At 51.0% G+C, this 18345-nt stretch overlaps 1 protein-coding gene across 2 annotated transcripts; it reads right to left on the bottom strand.

Moving 5' to 3' along the window:
• Nucleotides 1-336: 336 nt before the first annotated feature.
• Gtse1 (G2 and S-phase expressed 1) lies at nt 337-17532 on the bottom strand. 2 transcript variants are annotated; one of them, XM_057792120.1, is made up of 12 exons: nt 17417-17532; nt 17124-17210; nt 15337-15394; nt 14605-15229; nt 12775-12930; nt 11080-11203; nt 9474-9851; nt 4199-4271; nt 2624-2860; nt 1632-1827; nt 1014-1229; nt 337-601 (listed from the first exon to the last, which is right to left on the bottom strand). In XM_057792120.1, the coding sequence occupies exons 2-12, from the start codon at nt 17200-17202 to the stop codon at nt 518-520; spliced, it is 2226 nt and encodes a 741-aa protein (XP_057648103.1). In that variant the 5' UTR covers nt 17203-17210; nt 17417-17532; the 3' UTR covers nt 337-517. The 2 variants fall into 2 exon arrangements, with proteins under 2 accessions (XP_057648103.1, XP_057648104.1); XM_057792121.1 differs by having other exon boundaries at nt 14638-15229.
• Nucleotides 17533-18345: the final 813 nt, after the last annotated feature.

Below are 18345 nucleotides of genomic sequence, written 5' to 3'. Positions count from 1 at the left end.
TAGACTACTGCATCAGACTTAGCCGACTGTATCAACAATGCAGGTTATTAGGCCTGCCCAGATGACAGGCTGGTGTACCTGGGGTGGACCAGAGACTGATATTTATACCAACTTAATTTCCCTACATTTTTGAAAATTAAGGTTGGATAATGAGAGTCTTCTATAATGTCTGGAGAGATGAAAACAGCTCTCCATGTCCAAACATCAAGTGTGAAAATCAAACATATTTTAATGTACTTTATAATTTAATTTAAATCTAGAATATTTAACTTTTCAAACAAATTTAAGTTTACAAACAGTCATTAGCTATTTTACATACAATAGAATCAAGGCAGGGAGCGGGGCAGTCACAGAGGTGGACTGCTTAGGTCCACAGTGGGAACCCTACCTGGGCGCCACTCCAGACACAAGCAGTATAACAGGCCTCCCCCCAGTCAAATACAATTCCTTCCAACGTTTGTGTCTACGGTCTGAGGACACGACAGAGGTCAACCGCGAAGGGCAGAAGGTGCTCTGCTCAGAACTTGAGCAGTGGTGAGTCCACATTTTCTTTGTCAGCCTCAGGGCTCAGCTGAATCAGTGGGGAGTCCAGGTCGATCAGCTGGAAGAGAACGGATAGCAAGGTGAACACAGCTGTCTGGGAGGCCATCACACGGACACAAGCAGCTGCAGTAGCTGAGCCCAGGGACAGAAATCACCTCAGCACAGCAGTGAGGCCACGGAGACTCAAGCACCATGTCTAAGACTCTTAGACCCTCACACTCTTAAGCACTGTGGGACTCCCTGACACAGCGGGCAGAAACGTGTGGTGCTAGGGACCTGACTGCTGTCCTGAGAGCACCTCCAGGTCTAGCAAGATGCCTGAGGGCAATGGGTGACCACAGAGAAGCCAAACCTGCCCACCCAACATGAGAGTGAGACACAAACCCTGTGAGCCCCAAGGGCACCATGCAGGGCCCAGGTCAGACAGCACCCTGGGCTGAAGTCAGTATGGATGCCCTGCTGCTTCTCACCTGCCCAAGCTCAGCCTTTGGCGGTTTCCCCACATTGTTTCTGGCCATGTTTGGAGTGTTCATTATAAGGTCCATCAGGGGCCAGCTGCTGGGTCCCAAAGCCATGTTCGACTCAGGGGTGTTGCTGAAGTCGATGAGAGGGTGGTCAGATAGGTCTCTGCCCCCTGCTTCAGGAGTGATGGTCAGCTGGTCCAGCTTGATGTCCAGGAGAAGATCCTAGGCAGGGCATGGAGAGAGGGAAGTCTAGTAATATGTTGGTGCCCAGCAACCACCCTGGGAAGCCAGGCTTTGCCTATAGCCTGGACTCACAGCTTGGAGCCTAAGGAAAAGGTTGGAGGGTGCGCAGAGTGGGAGTAAGCTCCCCGCTAGGCAGTACTCCCCTTCCCAGAACTAGTAGGGAGCTTCAGCCTGCTCCCACCCCTGGCCTCTGACCCCCAACCAACTCCCTTGTCAAACATTTCTTTAGTTCCCAGTCCTGAGCTCCCCCGAGTTTGGTGGAACCATAAGCCCAGCCATGGGGGGAGGGGAGAAGGGGAGAAGGGGAAGGGACCTATGAGTCCTTGTCCATGGCTCTCCATGCATCTCAGAGGGCTCCTAACTGCAACCAGCTCCATGTACCTCGCTGGGGCTTGAGTTTTCTTGAGGCTCTGCTTCACCCTGAGCTGCGCCTGTGGTGGCGCCGTGGGAAGGAGGAAAGTCACTCTTCTCTGGAGAAAAGTCAAGTGCTTGAGGCACGGAGGGCGGAGGAGAGCTCTCATCTGAGAATAGGTCTCGGCCCTGCCCATTGCTGCTGCTCTCCTGTATTGGCTCCGCTCTGGAGGGTGGGGAGAGAAAATACCTTTCCACAGCCATGGCATAAAAGCAGTCTCTGAAGCAGCACCTGGACCAGGGGTCAGAGGTCTAACTCTGAGGACACCCTCAATGGGCAGGAGGACCAAGCATTGCCAGGGCTCCTTCCACTTCTGATTCTATCAGTCTAGCCTCACACCTTGTGTCCGCTTCAGCCCTTTTATCTAGAGCCACTAAATTACACAGGAGGAGCTCTATCTCTGCCCACAGGTTGTAGCTAGCCCCACCCCACACCAGGCCGAGGTGAGTCAAGTGCCTGCCTGCCTGAGTGACCCTCCCCACTGCTCTCTCAGGAGACTTGGTCCTTCGCTCTGGCCAGGTTGGAAGCCCAGTCTGCCTTGAGCTAACAGCTACACCTGGCATGCTGTGTTTCCCTCAAGCCCAGACCCCTCGGCACATAGCACACCCCTAAAGCACCTGATGACTCAGAACTGAATGAACTGTGGAAACCGGGAATAGCAACAATATCCACAAATCAGAACCGAATACCTTCTTTGTACGGGCTTCACAACAACCCGAGAAGAGTTCCTTTCATATTATACTTAAAACACACACTCACACAACACATACATGGCACAACAGACCACACACACACACACACACACACACACACACACACACACACACACACGCTGAGCTTTGTGCTCCACTGAGCTTATTTTCCTGTTTCTCCTATCTGCTGCCTGCACCTTCCCAGCACAGGAGACCCTGAGGTCTGGGGAACTAAAGACAAAAGCTCACTCCATCCTTGTTTTTCTTACCTGACTGTGGACCTTCTCCTGGGTTCAGATGAAAGTCGCCGGGCAGGCACACACAGTGGGGATGCCAGAGCCCTGGGCATGGACTGAGGTGCCATTAATGGAAGGCCAGAGAGGCGCCGACTGGCAGGTGTGGGCAGCGCTGACATCCGTCTTGCGCTCACAGGGGTCCTCACACCACTGGGCAGTCCTTGTGAAGTGGGCCCCGATGAGCGCCTCACAGGAGTGCTGCTGATGACTCTGGGGAAGACAGAGATATTGTCAACAGACACTGAAGTTGAACGGGCAGCCAGGGAGTCTGAGTGGCTCTGTTCTTGAGAAGGGACTCAAGGACGCTGGCAGCCTCCATGAGACCTTGGATGAGTTCCAGGTTCCTCTACAAGCAATGCCTCTACCCTGTCCCACAGGTAACTAGAACATTCTTGAACATGGCTGCATTCATGGTATCACCCACGGAAGAGTCAGAGGGACTGAAGGAGATACTCATGCGGTAGATTTTCTCTACAGAGACATCTGGGCTCCCACCAGATTCTGGCTAAAAGGTGAACTGATGGTGGTCTTCACCTCTTGCCCAGTCATCCCCAGGCTTATGAGGTGAGAGCGGAATCAGGGAACTCAGCATTTCCTGGCAGCGCCCATTCCTTAACCACCATCTGTCCCAAATGTTACTTTGTTGTTGTTCTTAAACCAGAGGCTGAGTCAAAGTCAATTATTACCAGTTATGGATTAAATGTTTGCATCCCCAAATTCTTATGTTGAAAGCCTGTCCCCCAAGATGATGACATAGGAGACAGGTCCTCTGGGAGGTAATTAGGTCAGAAGGCAGAGCCTCAATCAATAGGACTAGAAACATTATAAACAAAGTCCCCAACACCATGTTTGCCCTTCCAGGTGAAAACAGGATGTGCAGAGCAATGGGCCCACAGACACTCAATCTGTAGATGCCCTGATCCGGATGACCAGGCTTCAGAACTGCCACATACCCGTTTAAATCTCAGATGCCCAGCATGGTGGTACAAGCCAATAATAGCAGCAGGGAAGAAGGAGGCAGGAAGATTGAGATTGAGGTTAACTCAAACAGTCTACATAGAGAGACCCACACACACACCGGCCCCTGACTCATAACTAAACAAAGACTAGGTGTTGGTATGCCTGTTACAATAGCCCTAGCAGCTCTAGGACACACTATTAACATAGAGCCCTGGCAGGCCTAGAGTCACCGACCAACTCTCCCATCCAAAGACAATGTCTGTGTTCTTCAGAGTCTGGAAACAAACTTTAAACAGCATGAGCTGAAAGATGGGCTCCCCACACAGGGCAATCCAGGCATGAGGGGTGCTCTCAGCTCAAGCTCCCCACCGCTGCCGAGGGCCAAGCCCACTGTCCTACCCATCTTGCTATTGTGGACTGGAGCTTGTGGCAGAGCTAGCCGTGTCCACAATAGCAGGATGGGTAGGGCAGTGTGGCAGAAAGCCTGCACCTCAGAAGCTTGACCTGCAGCCCAGGCGGCACTCCCTGGAGCCTGCAGACACACAGCAGTTCTCAAAAGGTGAAAAAGGAGGCAAATCTGTCAGCTACCTGCTAGTTGGTGTCCAGGACTGCAGCCGATGTGTCCGTGAGAACTTTGGGGTCACGCCATCAATTGACTCGCCTAAGAACAGGAGAGAAGAGAGCCATGTGGGAAGCCTGGCATGTGCCCTTACCTGGGCACTCTCCTTTAGATGTCCCCACTTTCCCAACCGTCCATGTAAAGTACAGACAGAAGGTCAGATAAGACACACAAGGAAACCCTCTTAAGACCCCATCTGAGCCATGGGCTGGGTCTGACGCTGAGAACCCTCTGTACCGTTATGCCAGTCCCTTTCCCAGCTGGCCTGGGTTTGGTTTGAGTCAAGTGGCAGGCTCATCCCAAGTCCCCCGCGCCTGTCAGGCTGCTTCCTGCATTCCCGTGCATGTGAATACCATGTGGATGGAGTCCCAGGCAATCCAGTGAAGCCTACCGAACCTTCACATCCCAGAGCTGTGGCATCCCTAGCTCAGAGACACATTACATACACCGTCTACAAGTGATAAGGGTCTCCAGGTGGATGCCTCAGCTGGTATTTGACAGGCATCAAGCAGAGTCAGAATTCAGTGTGGGCTCACCAGCCACTGAGCAAAGCCCAGCATAACCCAGATGGCCTGTCACACCACTGTCCCTCTACCACATGATTCTAGATGAAACACAAACTTGCCTCTCATGATCCTGAGAGTCAATCCGGGAACCCGAAGACCTGGGAGCCAGGACCTCCATGTACTATCCGGCTGTCTCAGAAGCCGTGGGTAAAGTGCTATCACCAGAATCCTTAGCTCTAGCCACCAAAGGGTCCCATCTCAGCAGGCCATGCAAGGCCAGCTGAGGCTACTAGGTCACCACCAACTACACTCCTGTCATCCTCTGCACCCCAGCAGCTCTGCAGCACCCGTCATGAACTGCTCTAAGCTTCTCACCTTACTCCTCCTCCAGTCCTCACTCTTCAAATCCACATCAAAGAGTTGCCTGTGCCTGCGCCACCTCCCACCTGTTTTTAAAACTGCTGTCGAGGTGATTTGATTTACCAATGAGGGGTGCATCTTGGGGAGAATGCAGGTCTCCTGCCACCTCCACCCCAGCTGGTCCTGGAAGCCTTTGCCAGCATCCTTATAAGTCACATACTTCTCTGCTGCCATTTCGTTCCCCAAAGCTTCTCATGCCATGAGAGTTTCTGCCTTATTCCCTTGGGCTCTGTGCTGGCTAGTTGTATCTCAGCTTGACACAAGCTAGAGTCAACTGAGGAGGAAACCTCAATTTAGAAAACACTGGTAAGGCATTCTCTTAATTAGTGATTGATGGGGAGGGCACAGCCCATTATGGGTGGTCATCCCTCAGCTGGTGGTCCTGGATTTGATAAGAAAGCAGGCTGAGCAAGGCATGAGGAGCAAGCCAGGAAGCAGCACCCCTCCATAGCCTCTGCATCAGCTCCTATCTTCAGGTTCCTGTCCTGCTTGAGTTCCGGCTTTTACTGCCTTTGATGAACTGTTACATGGAATTGTCAGTGAAATAGCACCCGTGCCCTGCAGCCTGCTTTGGTCACGGTGTTTCAGCACAGCAACAGCAACCCTGAGGCTGCAGACACTCACTACCACTGAGCATGCTACTGCCCCTCTGCACCCTAGCAGCACCCTGCTGTCAGGAACCACTCAGTGTCTCACCTCACTCCTCCTGACAGATGCACCCAGCAGGGCCACGGGTGTCCCCATATCTTCATCTACTCAGACTTTGATTCAGGGGAAAAAATACACCACCTTTTCCTCTTTCTTCTTTAACAAAGCCAATGTTTGGGGCTTGCAGTGGGATCTATCCCAGCTGCATTCTCAATACTCTGTCTTCCCTCTCTTCTAGGAGCTCAAGCGCCTTTCTGCCACGGGACCTTTACAGCATCATGTCCTCGGCCAGGAATGTTCTCTTTGAATTATCTAGTGGCTGCCTGGGCTTCTGCTCTCAGCTCAGCACTGCTGTTTGGAGAGATTATTCTGGCCAGCCAGAAGGACCACTCCAACTGTGACTCCTAATCTTCATTGTCAACACGCGGGAGAGAGAACCTCAATGGAGGAGCAGCTTCCATCAGGCTGGTGCAGCAAAGGACCCAGCACTGGAAGCTGCGTGGGCCTAGGCCTAGAAGCAGCATTCCTAAGTGGTCTTTGCTCGAGTTCCGGCTCTGACTGTGATGTGGAAGTGAAAGCTAAATACACTCAAGGTGTGTGGTGTTTCTCATAGCAACAGAGAGCAAACTAGAAGTGTCTTATTCTTCTACTGCTGTGAAGCAGCATGACCACGGCAACTGACAGAGGAACTCAGTTAATGGGGCTCACAGTTTCAGAGTCCATGACCACCATGGCCGAAGCATTGCAGCAAGGCAGGCGCTAGAGTAGTAGCTGAGAGCTCACATCTGAGCCACAAGCATAAGACAGAGAGAGAGAGCTACCTGGGAATGGCACGGGCTTTCAAAACATCAAAGCTCACCCTCCGGTGACACACCTCCTCAACAAGGCCACTCTGTAATCCTCCCCAAATAGTTCCACCACCTGGGAGCCAATTATTCAAATATACACGCCAATGGCGGCCATTCCCTTTCAAACCACCACGCCAAAGCACCAGTCAGTCTGTCGCCAACCTTTCTTATTCCACGGCACTGAAGATCTGAAAGGACACTTCCTTGATAGGAGCCAAGTCTTCTATTAATGTAAATGTGGGCTGGAGAGATGGTTCAGCGGCTAAAAGCACTAGCTGCTCTTCCAGAAGACCCAGGTTTGATTCCCAGCACCCACATGGCAGCTCACAGTTGTGTATAATTCTGGTCTCTACACTAGGCATGGAATACACAAGGTGTACACATATACACTCAGGCAAAACAATCACACACATAAAGATGCTCAGCAGAGGCCTCAGTCTGGGGTTTTGTTTGGTTTGGAGACAGGGCTTCACTCTGTAGCCCATGCTAGTCTAAAACTTGTGCTTTCCTGCCTCAGTCTCCCTCATTACTGGAATCACTGGCAGAAGCCACCATGCACGACTTTTTCACTTTTCCCTTCCCTGTTTCTTCTTCTCCTTCCTCCTCCTCTTCCTTCTGTTGTATTTTTGTTTTTGAGGTAGGGATTGCAGCTCTAGTTACCCTGGAACTCCTTACGTAGACCAGGCTGGCCTTGAACTCAGAGATCCACCTTCGTCTGCCTCCCTATTTCTTTCTGAACTTTCCATTAGAAAAAGAAAATGACGAATGGGAGGCCGAGACCAACCAACCACGAGCCAACAGAGCGGCTGCCACTGTGTGCAAGAGTCCCGCCTCAGATAACAGGCTTTGGTGGAGCAACTGTCTGACAGCCACAGGCCAAGGAGAAAGCCTCCCATGCTGACAGCTTGTGAAACCTTACTGCTCTATTACTCTCTAGAGACTGAAAACCCCTGCCTCTGCCAACCCCACCACTGTCACTCCTTTCCAATGCTTCTATTTTATTTATTTTGGTTTTTTGTTGTCGTTGTTGTTTGTTTTGTTTTTTTTGAGACAGGATCTTATGAAGCCTTGAGCTCAGATCTGCCTACCCCTGGCTCCCGAGTGCTGGGATTAAAGGTGTCATGAAGCAGCTCCTGCGAGTTGCACTCTGAACTCCAGCTGTGTCACGGTGGACACACACACACCCACAGGTAAATAGAAAATTTAAAATTTTTTCCAATGAAGAGCTTTCTATTTCTATTTGTGTGTGGAGGTAGGGATTGAATCCAGGGCCTCAAACATCAGGAAAGGATTCTGCCACCGAGCTACAGCCCAAGCTTTAAGATGTGCTTTAAATGGGAAAAGACAAGACAGGGTTTCTCTGCAGCCCTGACTGCCCTGTAACTCACTCTGTGGACCAGGCTGGCCCCAAATTCACAGAGATCCATCTACTTCTACCTCCCAAGCACTGGGATTAAAGGCGTGTGCCACCATCACCTAGCCATTTTGTTCTTTAACACTGTCTCACGGTGTGCTCCTGGGTCCCAGAACTCACTACGTAGCACAAGCTGGTCCTGACACAACAGGGCAGGACAGTCTTAGCGGCTGAAACCGACAGTGGCTTGAGTTTAGGGGACTGAGGAACCAGAATCTGAGAGCCAGAGAACTGGAGAGAAGCCACACAGAGAGAAAGATCTGGAAAACTCTGTGGAATCTCCTGAGGGGGCAGATATGCAGCAGCAGCACACTGTGCAGGAAGAGATGCCTGAAGGTCAGCAGGAGCAACTGCTGTGCAATAGTCGTTGAAGATGAGTTCCATTCGTTTATAGTGTGGAGCATCTGATAATGATGCAAAGACGTGCTGCATTCTTTTATGTCGCATTTGTTTAACTCTGAAGCTGTGCTACTTCGCCCGTCTACAACACCTGAGTGGTCTAATACAGAGCTGAACGGCCCATAGCTAGGCAGGAGAGACGGATAGATGGGGCTGCCAGACAGAGAGAATAAACAGAAGGAGAATGTGGAAGGAGGAGCGAGAAGATGAGGAGAGGAGGATGCTGGAGGCCAACCATCCAGCCAGATAACAGAATAAGAAAGATATATAGAAATAGAGAAATGTAAAAGTCCAGAGGCATAATTTAAGACAAGCTGGCTAGAAAAAAGTCAAATATTCATGAGAAGTAATAAGTCTGTGCGAGGGTGTTATTTATTGGGTGCTGGGTCCCCAAAGAGTAATGAGTTAAAAAAACAACAACAAAACAAACAAACAAAACAACAACAAAAACAAAAACAACCTAACTACAATCCCCTAGTGGGGAACAAGGGCTTGGAAACAGCTCATTCCACCCAGCCTGAGTGGACGGAACAAACTAACATGGAGCTTAGAAGCTTAGAAGAGAACTATTTGGGCAAAACCCCACATCAATGCCAGGGCTAGAGCATTCTAGACGACACCCTTCTAGACCCATCTGTGAAAGGTTAAAAAGACCAGCGTAGAGCAGGCTGGTCTGCACATTCACTGGCTGCCAAGTTCAGACCCTTAATGAAAACACAATCCAGATGGTTATAAACAGATCCACAGAAGCAGAACCACCAATACCATCCTAACAGACTGACAAAGCTCTAACCCACCCAGGCAACAAATTAGAAGCCGCAGCTCCAGACATAATGACCACACTGAAGACAACAGTGAGCAAGCAGCAGCCCCGGGGCTATGGCTCACCCACAAGAATGGACACAGTAAGTGGGCAGAATACGCCTCGGACAGAATGTCAGAGCTAAAGTTAAAAACAGCACTAGCCATCCTGGTAACCTCCCAAAATCTTAAAGACCAAAGGACTTACCAACAGAGAACTGGGGAACTTTAAACAGGTTTGTATTGGTAGACGCAGCCTCTGTCTTGCAGCTTACGTAGGAGTCCTGCCGCTTTACGCTGCTCGTTTTATTCAGCTGAGAAGAGGTCAGGGTGTCAGGGCCCAGCCTTGGTCCTCTTTGTTCTGGAGTCTGAGGTGGTTGGCTGAGAGGAGTCAGGATGGAGGCCTTGGGCTGCTCTACCGTTGTCTGAGCAGCATCGGCCCCTCTGGCTTGTTTGCAAGATGCCCTGGCAGGGGCTGTTGGTAAAGCCTGATGCAGAGAGGTGGAGTCTATTTTGCCCAATTTGCTGGTGTTTGACAGAGGCCGAGAGCTGCTAGCGGGGATATTTGAAAGATCACTGGACTTTGCTGCGAACGGAGATAATCAAGGCTGGTCACTCAAGCCAGTGTTTTCAAAAACCTTAACATACCAATACACATGCACACATGCATGCACACACGTGTGTGCGATATGACACCTCTAGATTAACATCAGCCACAGACAACACATGGATGCCCGTTAGGTGATCATCAAAGTCAGAGGCAGCAGGGCGCCCGGACCTGAGCTGAATGCCAGCTGAAGATCAGCAGTTACTAAAATCTGCGTGTGCACTCACACAGTTGAGCTCTCCTTCGTTCACTTCCTTGCTGAGCATAGAAAGTGGACAGTCTGTCTGGTCACCTGTCCTGCCCCATCCTCATAGCTGACAGGCGCTCAAGGAGGGAAAACTTAGGACTAGGAAGTTTGGAAACTGCAGTGGATAGTAAGGATGGTATCTGTTCGAAGTGAAATGGACCCACTGTGGGCATCAACACAGTGAAGGCCAAAGTGAAATTTAGAGAATAATGCTGTAGCATTATTTAGAGAATAATGCTGGTAGGACTAACACCGTGTGTTAGTCCTACCAGGTCCCTTCCCACAGTCTCACTGGCTCGAATGACTCTACCATACAACACATGGTGTCAAATCCTGAGTCAGTGGAGCAAGACTTGCCTCATGGTGCCTAGGCAGCAGCAGGAGCTTTCCTGATCATGGACTCATGGGCCACGAAAGGGCCCACAAATGTTCCCAGACTCACAGGAACCTTGCAAGGCCAATAAAGGTAAGGACGCTGAGTTCTGTTAACCACTGAGTAGCAGTCAGGACTTCAGGCTGATTCTAGAGCTCAGATTTCTCACGTCTGTGACAAGTCGTCACCACGATGGCAACAATGGATATGGCCAGAATCCACAGGCAAACTCGAGAGACAGATGCATTCCCTAGCCCCTACACCACTTCACCACTAGGGGGCAGCCTTGTCTAGGCACGTTGAACCCAAGGGACCATGCCCCAGATGACCCAGGCCGGGCTGGCCTGACTTAGCTAGCACCTGTGCTCTGGATATCTGGCTAGTGGAGCATCCATCTCTTCTTGGCACTTCAGGAGTTTGTGTGCCTCCAACTGAAACCACCATCTCCTTACTGGAGAAAGTATGCCATGGCAGAGGGACAATGAGTCTCTTCCTGCCCAGCCTTCAGTCCTTACCTATAACTACATAGCATCCTGTGGGCCCAAACATGGTGCTCCAGAGTTCACCTGACTAGCTGATCTGCTCACCTTTGCCTGCTGCTGGAGACACGCATGCACCAGACAGGCTCGAAGCAGACCCTGAGGCAGAGGATTTCCTCGTGAGACTGCTGGTGTAGCCAGGTGGCTTCAACAGGGTCTTCTTCAGCCCTGACTGAGAGAAAAGTTGAAAAAAAAAAAATTAGTGGGGACTTTGTTATCTACATACACATTCTTAAGTCTGCAAAAGTAGAATTTAAAAATGATCTTTAGTGAGACTAGAGAGATGGCTCCAGGAAGGCACACTTGCTGTTGCAGAGAACCTGGATTCAATGCTCGGCACAGGGTAGCTCACAGGCATCTATCACTCCAGTTTCAGGGGATCTGATACCCTCTTCTGACCTTTTTGGGTACTGGGAACACACGTGATACATAGACATACATGCAGGCAAAACACTCATGCACATAAAACAAAATCTAAAAATCTTTAAAAAAAATAATCTTCTATAGTAATTACCTCTATAGGAAAATTGAAGAACAGTCATACACCAGTCTCCGCAGAGCATGGCTTTGAGCACCCTGTGGACACTAACCTACGTGGGTCCTCCACATGCAACAGTGTAGTGTGACAGCTGCATGGGAACCGACACACATCCACACACAGACTCACCCTGGATGACTCTAATCCTAATGCAAGACTGTGGAAGCCACCACAGCCACTCAACGCTGTCAAGAAAAAGCCATCCGTGTTCAGTACAAAGGCAAATCCCTTCTGAATAGTTCCTGCCTACTGGATGAATCCACAGAGGAGGGGCCCATGGACCTGGAAGGCGGACTGTGTCTAGAATGTAATGTCCAAGCCTCTGCATGAGGAATGGACAGGAGAGCTAGCAGCAATCAAGACTGTGGGGCTCAACCTAGACCCCAAATCAGTCGCTGTAGGCATAGCTTTTGGCAACTTTAATAAATGATTTCTAATAGGTAGCTCAGAGTACCAGAAAGATGACAGCCCCAATGTTAGCTCAGACTACAGAACAACACTCATGTCTCCCATAGAGGCTATGAGGGATCAGCGAGAACTGGTAACTGGGAACCAAGCGCTAGGCTCTTATCAACCCACACAGCCCAAGTGACAAAGCCAGTTCAGTGCACACTGCCAGCCTCTCTCCTTTGTAACCCAGCCACCTCTTGTGGATTGCTTCCAGCTTTCCTGAACTGGTGTGCTGGGGTGTGTGTGTGTGTGTGTGTGTGTTTGTACGTGCACGTGCATGCATGAAGACCAGAGGACAACTCCACCCTTATTTACTTTGGATACAGGGTCTTGCTGAGTAGCTGTAGCTGGCCTAGAACCCACTATGTAGATCAGCTACAGAGATCCACCTGTCTCTGCCTCCAAGTGCTAGGATTAAAGGCGTGCACCACTGCCAGGCCCAGACAACTTTTTCTATTAAAGACAGGGTCTTTCTCTGGACTGGCATTCGCCGAGTAGGCTAAGCTGGTTGATCAGCAAGCAAACTCCAGGGTTCCATCTGTCTCTGTTCCCCCACCCCCGCAAACGCCGAGATTACAAGCATACACCACCACACAAGGCTTTTTAAATGAGTCCTGGAGATCTAAATTACGACCACGCAAGCATTTATCAAATAAAATACCACCCCACCAACTTAATTCTAATCAAAATATATAAAACTGGCACCTTGTTGCCATGGAGGACACGTGGCAGCCCTGCAGCCCCAGCCAACTCACCTTGCTAGGAACGGGGAGGGATCGTTTGCCCGGGCGGCTCCCTCTACTGGCAGCATCTGGAGCGGTGCTGGGTTTGTCCAGGGGCACATCACTCTGGGATCCCTTTTGACTCGGCGGTTTCATCCTCTGAACACTAGTTGGTACCTCTTTTTTGAGCTGAAAATGTTCATTTGAAAGGTGAGGACTACATGGTCTCAAAAGGCCAGAGCTGGCACCACTGCTCCCAACCCCTGCCAGTCAACTCCTCTGCTAGAGTGAGGGAAACAGCACAGAATGACAGACTTGGCTTCTCCACTAAAGCCATGTCAGATGGGGAAAGGCGGCTTGCAGGAAGATCTCTAAGGCTTCTCCTCTGTCAGACTTTTGCTTATGAGTGTCAGTGAGAGCCGGGCAATGGTGGTGCATGCTTTTAATCCCAGCATTCAGGAGGCAGAGGCAGGCGGATCTCTGTGACTTTGAGGCCAGCCTGGTCTACAAGAGCTAGTTCCAGGACAAGCTCCAAAGCTACAGAGAAACCCTGTCTCAAAAAAAAAAAAAAAATGTCAGTAAGGGGGCCCAAGGCGGTGGCATATGATTTTAATCCCAGCACTCGGACACTGAGTTCAACAAGGCCAGACAGCTACATAGTGAGACCTTGTCTCAAAAACAGACACACAAGAGCCCCAGTGAGGAAGGTGGCTCAGTCACACATGTTCTACATATGAGTGCAAAGTCACCCTCTACCACAGTAATGGCTCAGCCGTGGTGAGGCTTTCTGTCCAAGTGCTGAAAGCTAGTCTCTGGCCTGCAAGGCAAAGAGCAAATTCCTGACCTATTTGGGGACAAGGGCGCCAGGGAGCTGCTTCATGTGCACACAAGCATCAAGGGCGTCAGGAGGGCACAAGCGGGCGGCTTCAGTGTGAGAGTAACAGTTATTCTTTCTCTTTAGCGCTTCATGAGACATGAAGCAGCCGCCTGGAAGACATGCCCAGTGACACCGCAATTCTCACTAAAACGCTAGCCCATTATGTGGATATGCCCCAGTGTATTTCTCTGCTCATCTGGGTCAGCAACCATGAATTGCTGCTGCTGTGAGCACCTATGTTGAGTTGATGTGGGCCACACCCACAACCCTGCCTGGTACCCTGCAGGTGCTATGACCCCAGCCCTGCACCACTACCATACACGGATCACACACAAATCCTGCTCCATGTCCGCATGTGCTGCTAGTAGATTCCACCCAGAGCATCCTGGACCCTGGGGGAACAGACACGGTCAGCAGACGGCTTATAGATGGGGAAAGGGATGTGCAGGGCTTCACTGTCCCACAACCTCCCCAGGCCATTCCTTTTACAATGGCGCTGGTGCGGGACATCACGACAGGTGCCACCCTAGGACACCTTTACTCTGCATCTTTTCTCTGAAGCCCCCTCTCCCAAACAAGAACAGAGCAGGCAAACCTGGAAGCAAGCTGTCTCTGCCATCTGCTCTTCTGTCTACCCCCAACCAAGCCTCCAGGACCCTGAGTTTTCTAGAGCTGGTCAACTGCCAACTTGTCTATTGCTGCTTCCCTGACAGCTCACGCATGCAGTGCCTGGGAAGAAAGGTATAAAGTCGCAGCCCCAGGGAACTAGAGCCCAACTTGGGGCACAGTGCTTATCCAAGGGGCCCTCGCTGGGCAGCTTCCCATCACTGTTCCCTGCACTGTCCGGATCCTGGCTCTACTCCCAGGCTCTCCAATCCTGAGAGTGGCAGGCCCTCCCGTGAGGCTTCCACAGCAGGGTATGGGCTGAGGAGAGGCGGGGAGATGGGGAGTTGTGTCCCCGGGCCGTTGCTATGTGTTTCGTCTACCTTCTCTGTGGCCAGGGGAGGTTTTCTTCTTACAGGCAGAGCTCGGGGTGGCTGCAGCTTGCTGGTGATCCTCCTCGGAGGCCCAGCCTGATGTGGAGGTTGGGAGGTCCTTGCCTCCCCTGGCAGCGGCTGAGAAGAGCAGGGCAGATCCTGGTTGCTCTGGGTCTCAACAGGGCCAGCTGGGACAGGGGAAGTGAGCAGGGCTGGAGAAGCCAGCAGCTGGGTCTCCCCCAAGAGAGGCTGTACCCCTGAAGACGGCAGGCAGAATGTCTCTCTTTTCAGTGACGTGGGGCTTTTCTCTCTCTCCTGTTCTTTTTCAAAGAGACTTATCTTTAACTTTGAGTCTTGCAGAAATTTTTCCACGCCCTGGTTCCCAGGATTTTGGAGCTTGGCAGCCTGGGCCACCTCTCTTCGGCTGTGGCTTTCTATCTGCAGGGCCAGTAAGTGGGCTTCTTTGTACACCTCTACAAACTTCTCCCCGGTGAGAGGACTCCAGGTGAAAGGGCTGCCAGAGGCTGCTGCAAGAGCCTGCTCAGAAACCTGGCTGCCTAGGCGCAAGCTGGCCGCAATGCATCTTTCTTTATGTCCAACAGCCCCAAAAAAGACTTCATCGTCTTCGTTTGCACTGTGTTTAAAGAAAAGGATTAACAGCGATGAGTTACATTGGCATTCAGATAAAGGGTTTTAGTGACTGTGTCTGCCCGGGGACAGGAAGAAAATGCATCTGTTTACCTTGAAGAAGACAAGGAAAGGTCGAAGTCAAATTTTTCATCTTCCAAAAGAACAATGTCTAGAGGGTGGAGGGAAAAGTCCACTGTTACTTGGGGCTAGGATAAGACAGGAAAACATCACAAGTCTGCTGGTTTCACAGCTCTGTACAGTTTCATGCTGAGAAAAGGAAGAGATGGTGGCTTGAGCTCGATCCCTTTTCCCGGGGAACTCAAGTCCACTCTCAGGTTCTGAGTGTGCTGACCCAACCCTAAAGCACAGAGCCTTGCTGCTGTGATAGAGTCAACACATTGCCACAGAGCGTTCTGAGGGTTTCCAAGGGGGCTGGCTCACCTTCAGGCACAAGGGTATTTCCTAAAGACCACCTACTTCAACTCCCCCGGATTTAAATTACGAGACATCCATCAACAACGAGTTCAAGGGCGGGTCAAACTCACAGTAGAGACTCAGTAAGTACGTGTGGACCACCGCTGCTCCTTGGATCCGTTCCTGGGTCACTCTGCCCTCCACCCAGTCCATATTCCTAGCAAAGCCTTGGTTGGCCCAACTGTTGATTTGTTCAGCTCCCTCTAACAGACCCGCAACTTCCCAATCATATTTAACGTACGTCTACTCCACTACAGGGAACCTACATGTGGTACTGTAGTTCAAAACAGAAAACTGTAGCTGAAGGCAGTCATAGGCTCCAGTGGGGACTCCACTGCTGTTGTGCTAAACAGATATGCCTGGTAAGCTACCTCCTCAACAACTGTGTTTACGCCCATATTTACTGTGGTGCCAGCCTTGGTCTGGGAACATTCTTGTAGTAGGCATCAGTTACTGTACAAAGCAGTCTCGCAAGGAGTCAAAGTGAAGAGGATACAAAACCTGATAAGATACAGAGACTCCGTGCTTAGTCCTAAAGAGAGAAAATGAGTGTAAACCTGTTTTAGCCCTCCAAGACTCAGGGAGCAAAATTACTGTCCACCAAGACTGACGACTTAAGTTCAAAGCCCTGGGACCCACTAGACAAAAGCAGAGCTCTTTCCAGCAAGGTGTTTTCTGAGCTTCCACACAAGCATGTACACCATGGCCCCTCCTCCAAAAATTCATAAATGCTACGAGTTTTTTCTTTTCTTTCTTTTTTGAGACAGGGTTTTTCTGTGTAGCCCTGGCTATCCTGGAACTCAAAGATCCACCCGCCTCTGCTTCCCCAGTGCTGGGATTAAAGGCATGCACCACTACTGCCCAGCAGGAATTTCTTTTCAAAGAAAGAATCTGCCAGCTCTCCTGCAGCAGAAGCAGATGGATCTCTGCATGTTCAAAGTGAGTTCCAGGCTACAAAGCGAGATCCTGACAAGCGCAAAACAAAAAGAAAGGAAAGTGGAGGAGGAGGAAAAAAAAATGCAAAAGCCAGAGGAAAGAGGTGGACTGTGGTGGTACACGGCCCTCTGTGCATGAGGAAGCTTGTTGTCATTTTGATGTCACAGCATCTGTGATTACCCACAGTGAATTCTCAGAAGACTGAGCCCAGTAATGCCCTTCTGGTAGTGGGGGAGGGGGCCCGCGGACTCGAGGTACAAGAGGTTCCTCTGAAGATATATAAGTGGTTTACAATTGCTGGGCGTGGGGGCCCTCTTCTTTGGTGGTGTAGCTGTAAATTGCTAATGTCCCTGTAAGTGACCCAGTTAAATTCATTAGCTTACCAAACCATACCTGTTCATTTCTTTGGTCTGTTGTGGTCCTCTATTTTAACTGGGGCGACTAGGAATAGCCTGAACTCCACAGTCGCACAAACAGAAAGGACCTACCTTCCTTACTACCAGCATCCATCTTCACCTCTCTCGCCTGGCTGGCCGAAGGTGCGTCGCGGCCGTCTCCTCCTTCCATGAAGATCGCTGCAGGAAGAAAGGGGATCAGAGGGTGAGGGCATGTCAGAGTCAAGCCCCAGCTTGCTCCGTGTCGCCCAGATACAGTGCGCCCCGAGGCGGGGTAACGGATTCCTGACTCTGAGCTGCAGAGCAGACCCGGCAGCCCGTTCTCCTCGGCCTCAGAGGCGCGAGCCCGGGTTCCCCACTGTCTCTACCTCGTGCTCACTACTTACCCCCTAGCCTTTCACTCGGAGGGCCGAAAACTCAGCTGGTGTTCCGCCACGGGTTTAAATGCAGCGAAGGCCTTCGCCGGTCGCCGATTGGCCGGTTTGAACAGGGAGATGTTCTCGGTGCACCTTGGGAATTGTAGTCAGAGTGCTGATGTGCGCGACCAATGCGCACTCACAAGGAACTCCAGGCCTCGGATTGGCTCAGCTCGGTGTCGGACCCGCCCATCGGAGGTGTCCATGAGTCTTCTCCCCAGCAAACACCGGGAGGATATTTGCGTTCCGCCTGTGTCTGTGCTAGCAACTGGGCGGAGGCGGTGAGGGCGGGGTATGGAGAATGGCCAGACAGCTAGGAAGCAGTTTGTCTTGACCCCCACTCTCTTCATTCAGTGCTTGTCTTGGCATCCGTGACACTTCCCTTGCGTCCGGAGACTCTCCCTCTGCAGCCTGAGGTCTCGCTCCTGTACTCTGATGTTCTGGCCCTCCCTCTCACCCTCCTCCCGCACTAGATCCTCTGATCTTGGGCTGTTTCTGTAAACTGGTGAAGAGTGACAGTGACAAGACGGAGCCAGCCACAGCACATCCTAGCTGCCAGTATCAAGAGCCTTTGGATAGCACTGAACAGAAAGCTGGCTTCAAGGTCGTTTGACTGAAGAAGGCCATCAGTTTGGTTGTCTGCAGATTTTTGCCTATGCAAGCTGGCTTTGTTGTGCCCAAGCTTTCCCACCTGCCAGGGATGGTGACCAGTTCAGTGTGACCTGCACTATAGCTAGAATTCTAAGAATCAGGCTTTCTTGATTCATGCCCAAGAGGAGGGGCAGAACCCCAGCTGCAGGTGCATCTATGGTCAAAACCTCAAGAGCTCTTGACCCCACTTCTTCTGTGCCCCCTAAAGTGTTAGGTCCCAGCATCTGCAAGTTCACCAACAGTTCTCT

The sequence above is a fragment of the Chionomys nivalis genome, chromosome 17 (genome assembly GCF_950005125.1).
Source record: "Chionomys nivalis chromosome 17, mChiNiv1.1, whole genome shotgun sequence".
Classification (NCBI taxonomy): Eukaryota; Metazoa; Chordata; class Mammalia; order Rodentia; family Cricetidae; genus Chionomys; species Chionomys nivalis.
This window is presented reverse-complemented; position numbering and strand designations above follow the sequence as displayed.

Bases quoted from the DNA above. Each gene is read 5' to 3' on its own strand.
- Gtse1 (XM_057792120.1), bottom strand. From the start codon at position 17,202: ATGGAAGGAGGAGACGGCCGCGACGCACCTTCGGCCAGCCAGGCGAGA. The intron at 2,861-4,198 runs GTAGCTGACAGA...TGTCTTCCCCAG, and splicing joins TCCTGGACACCAACTAGCAG to AGTCATCAGCAGCACTCCTG. The intron at 1,828-2,623 runs GTAAGAAAAACA...CCCACCCTCCAG, and splicing joins AGGAGAAGGTCCACAGTCAG to AGCGGAGCCAATACAGGAGA.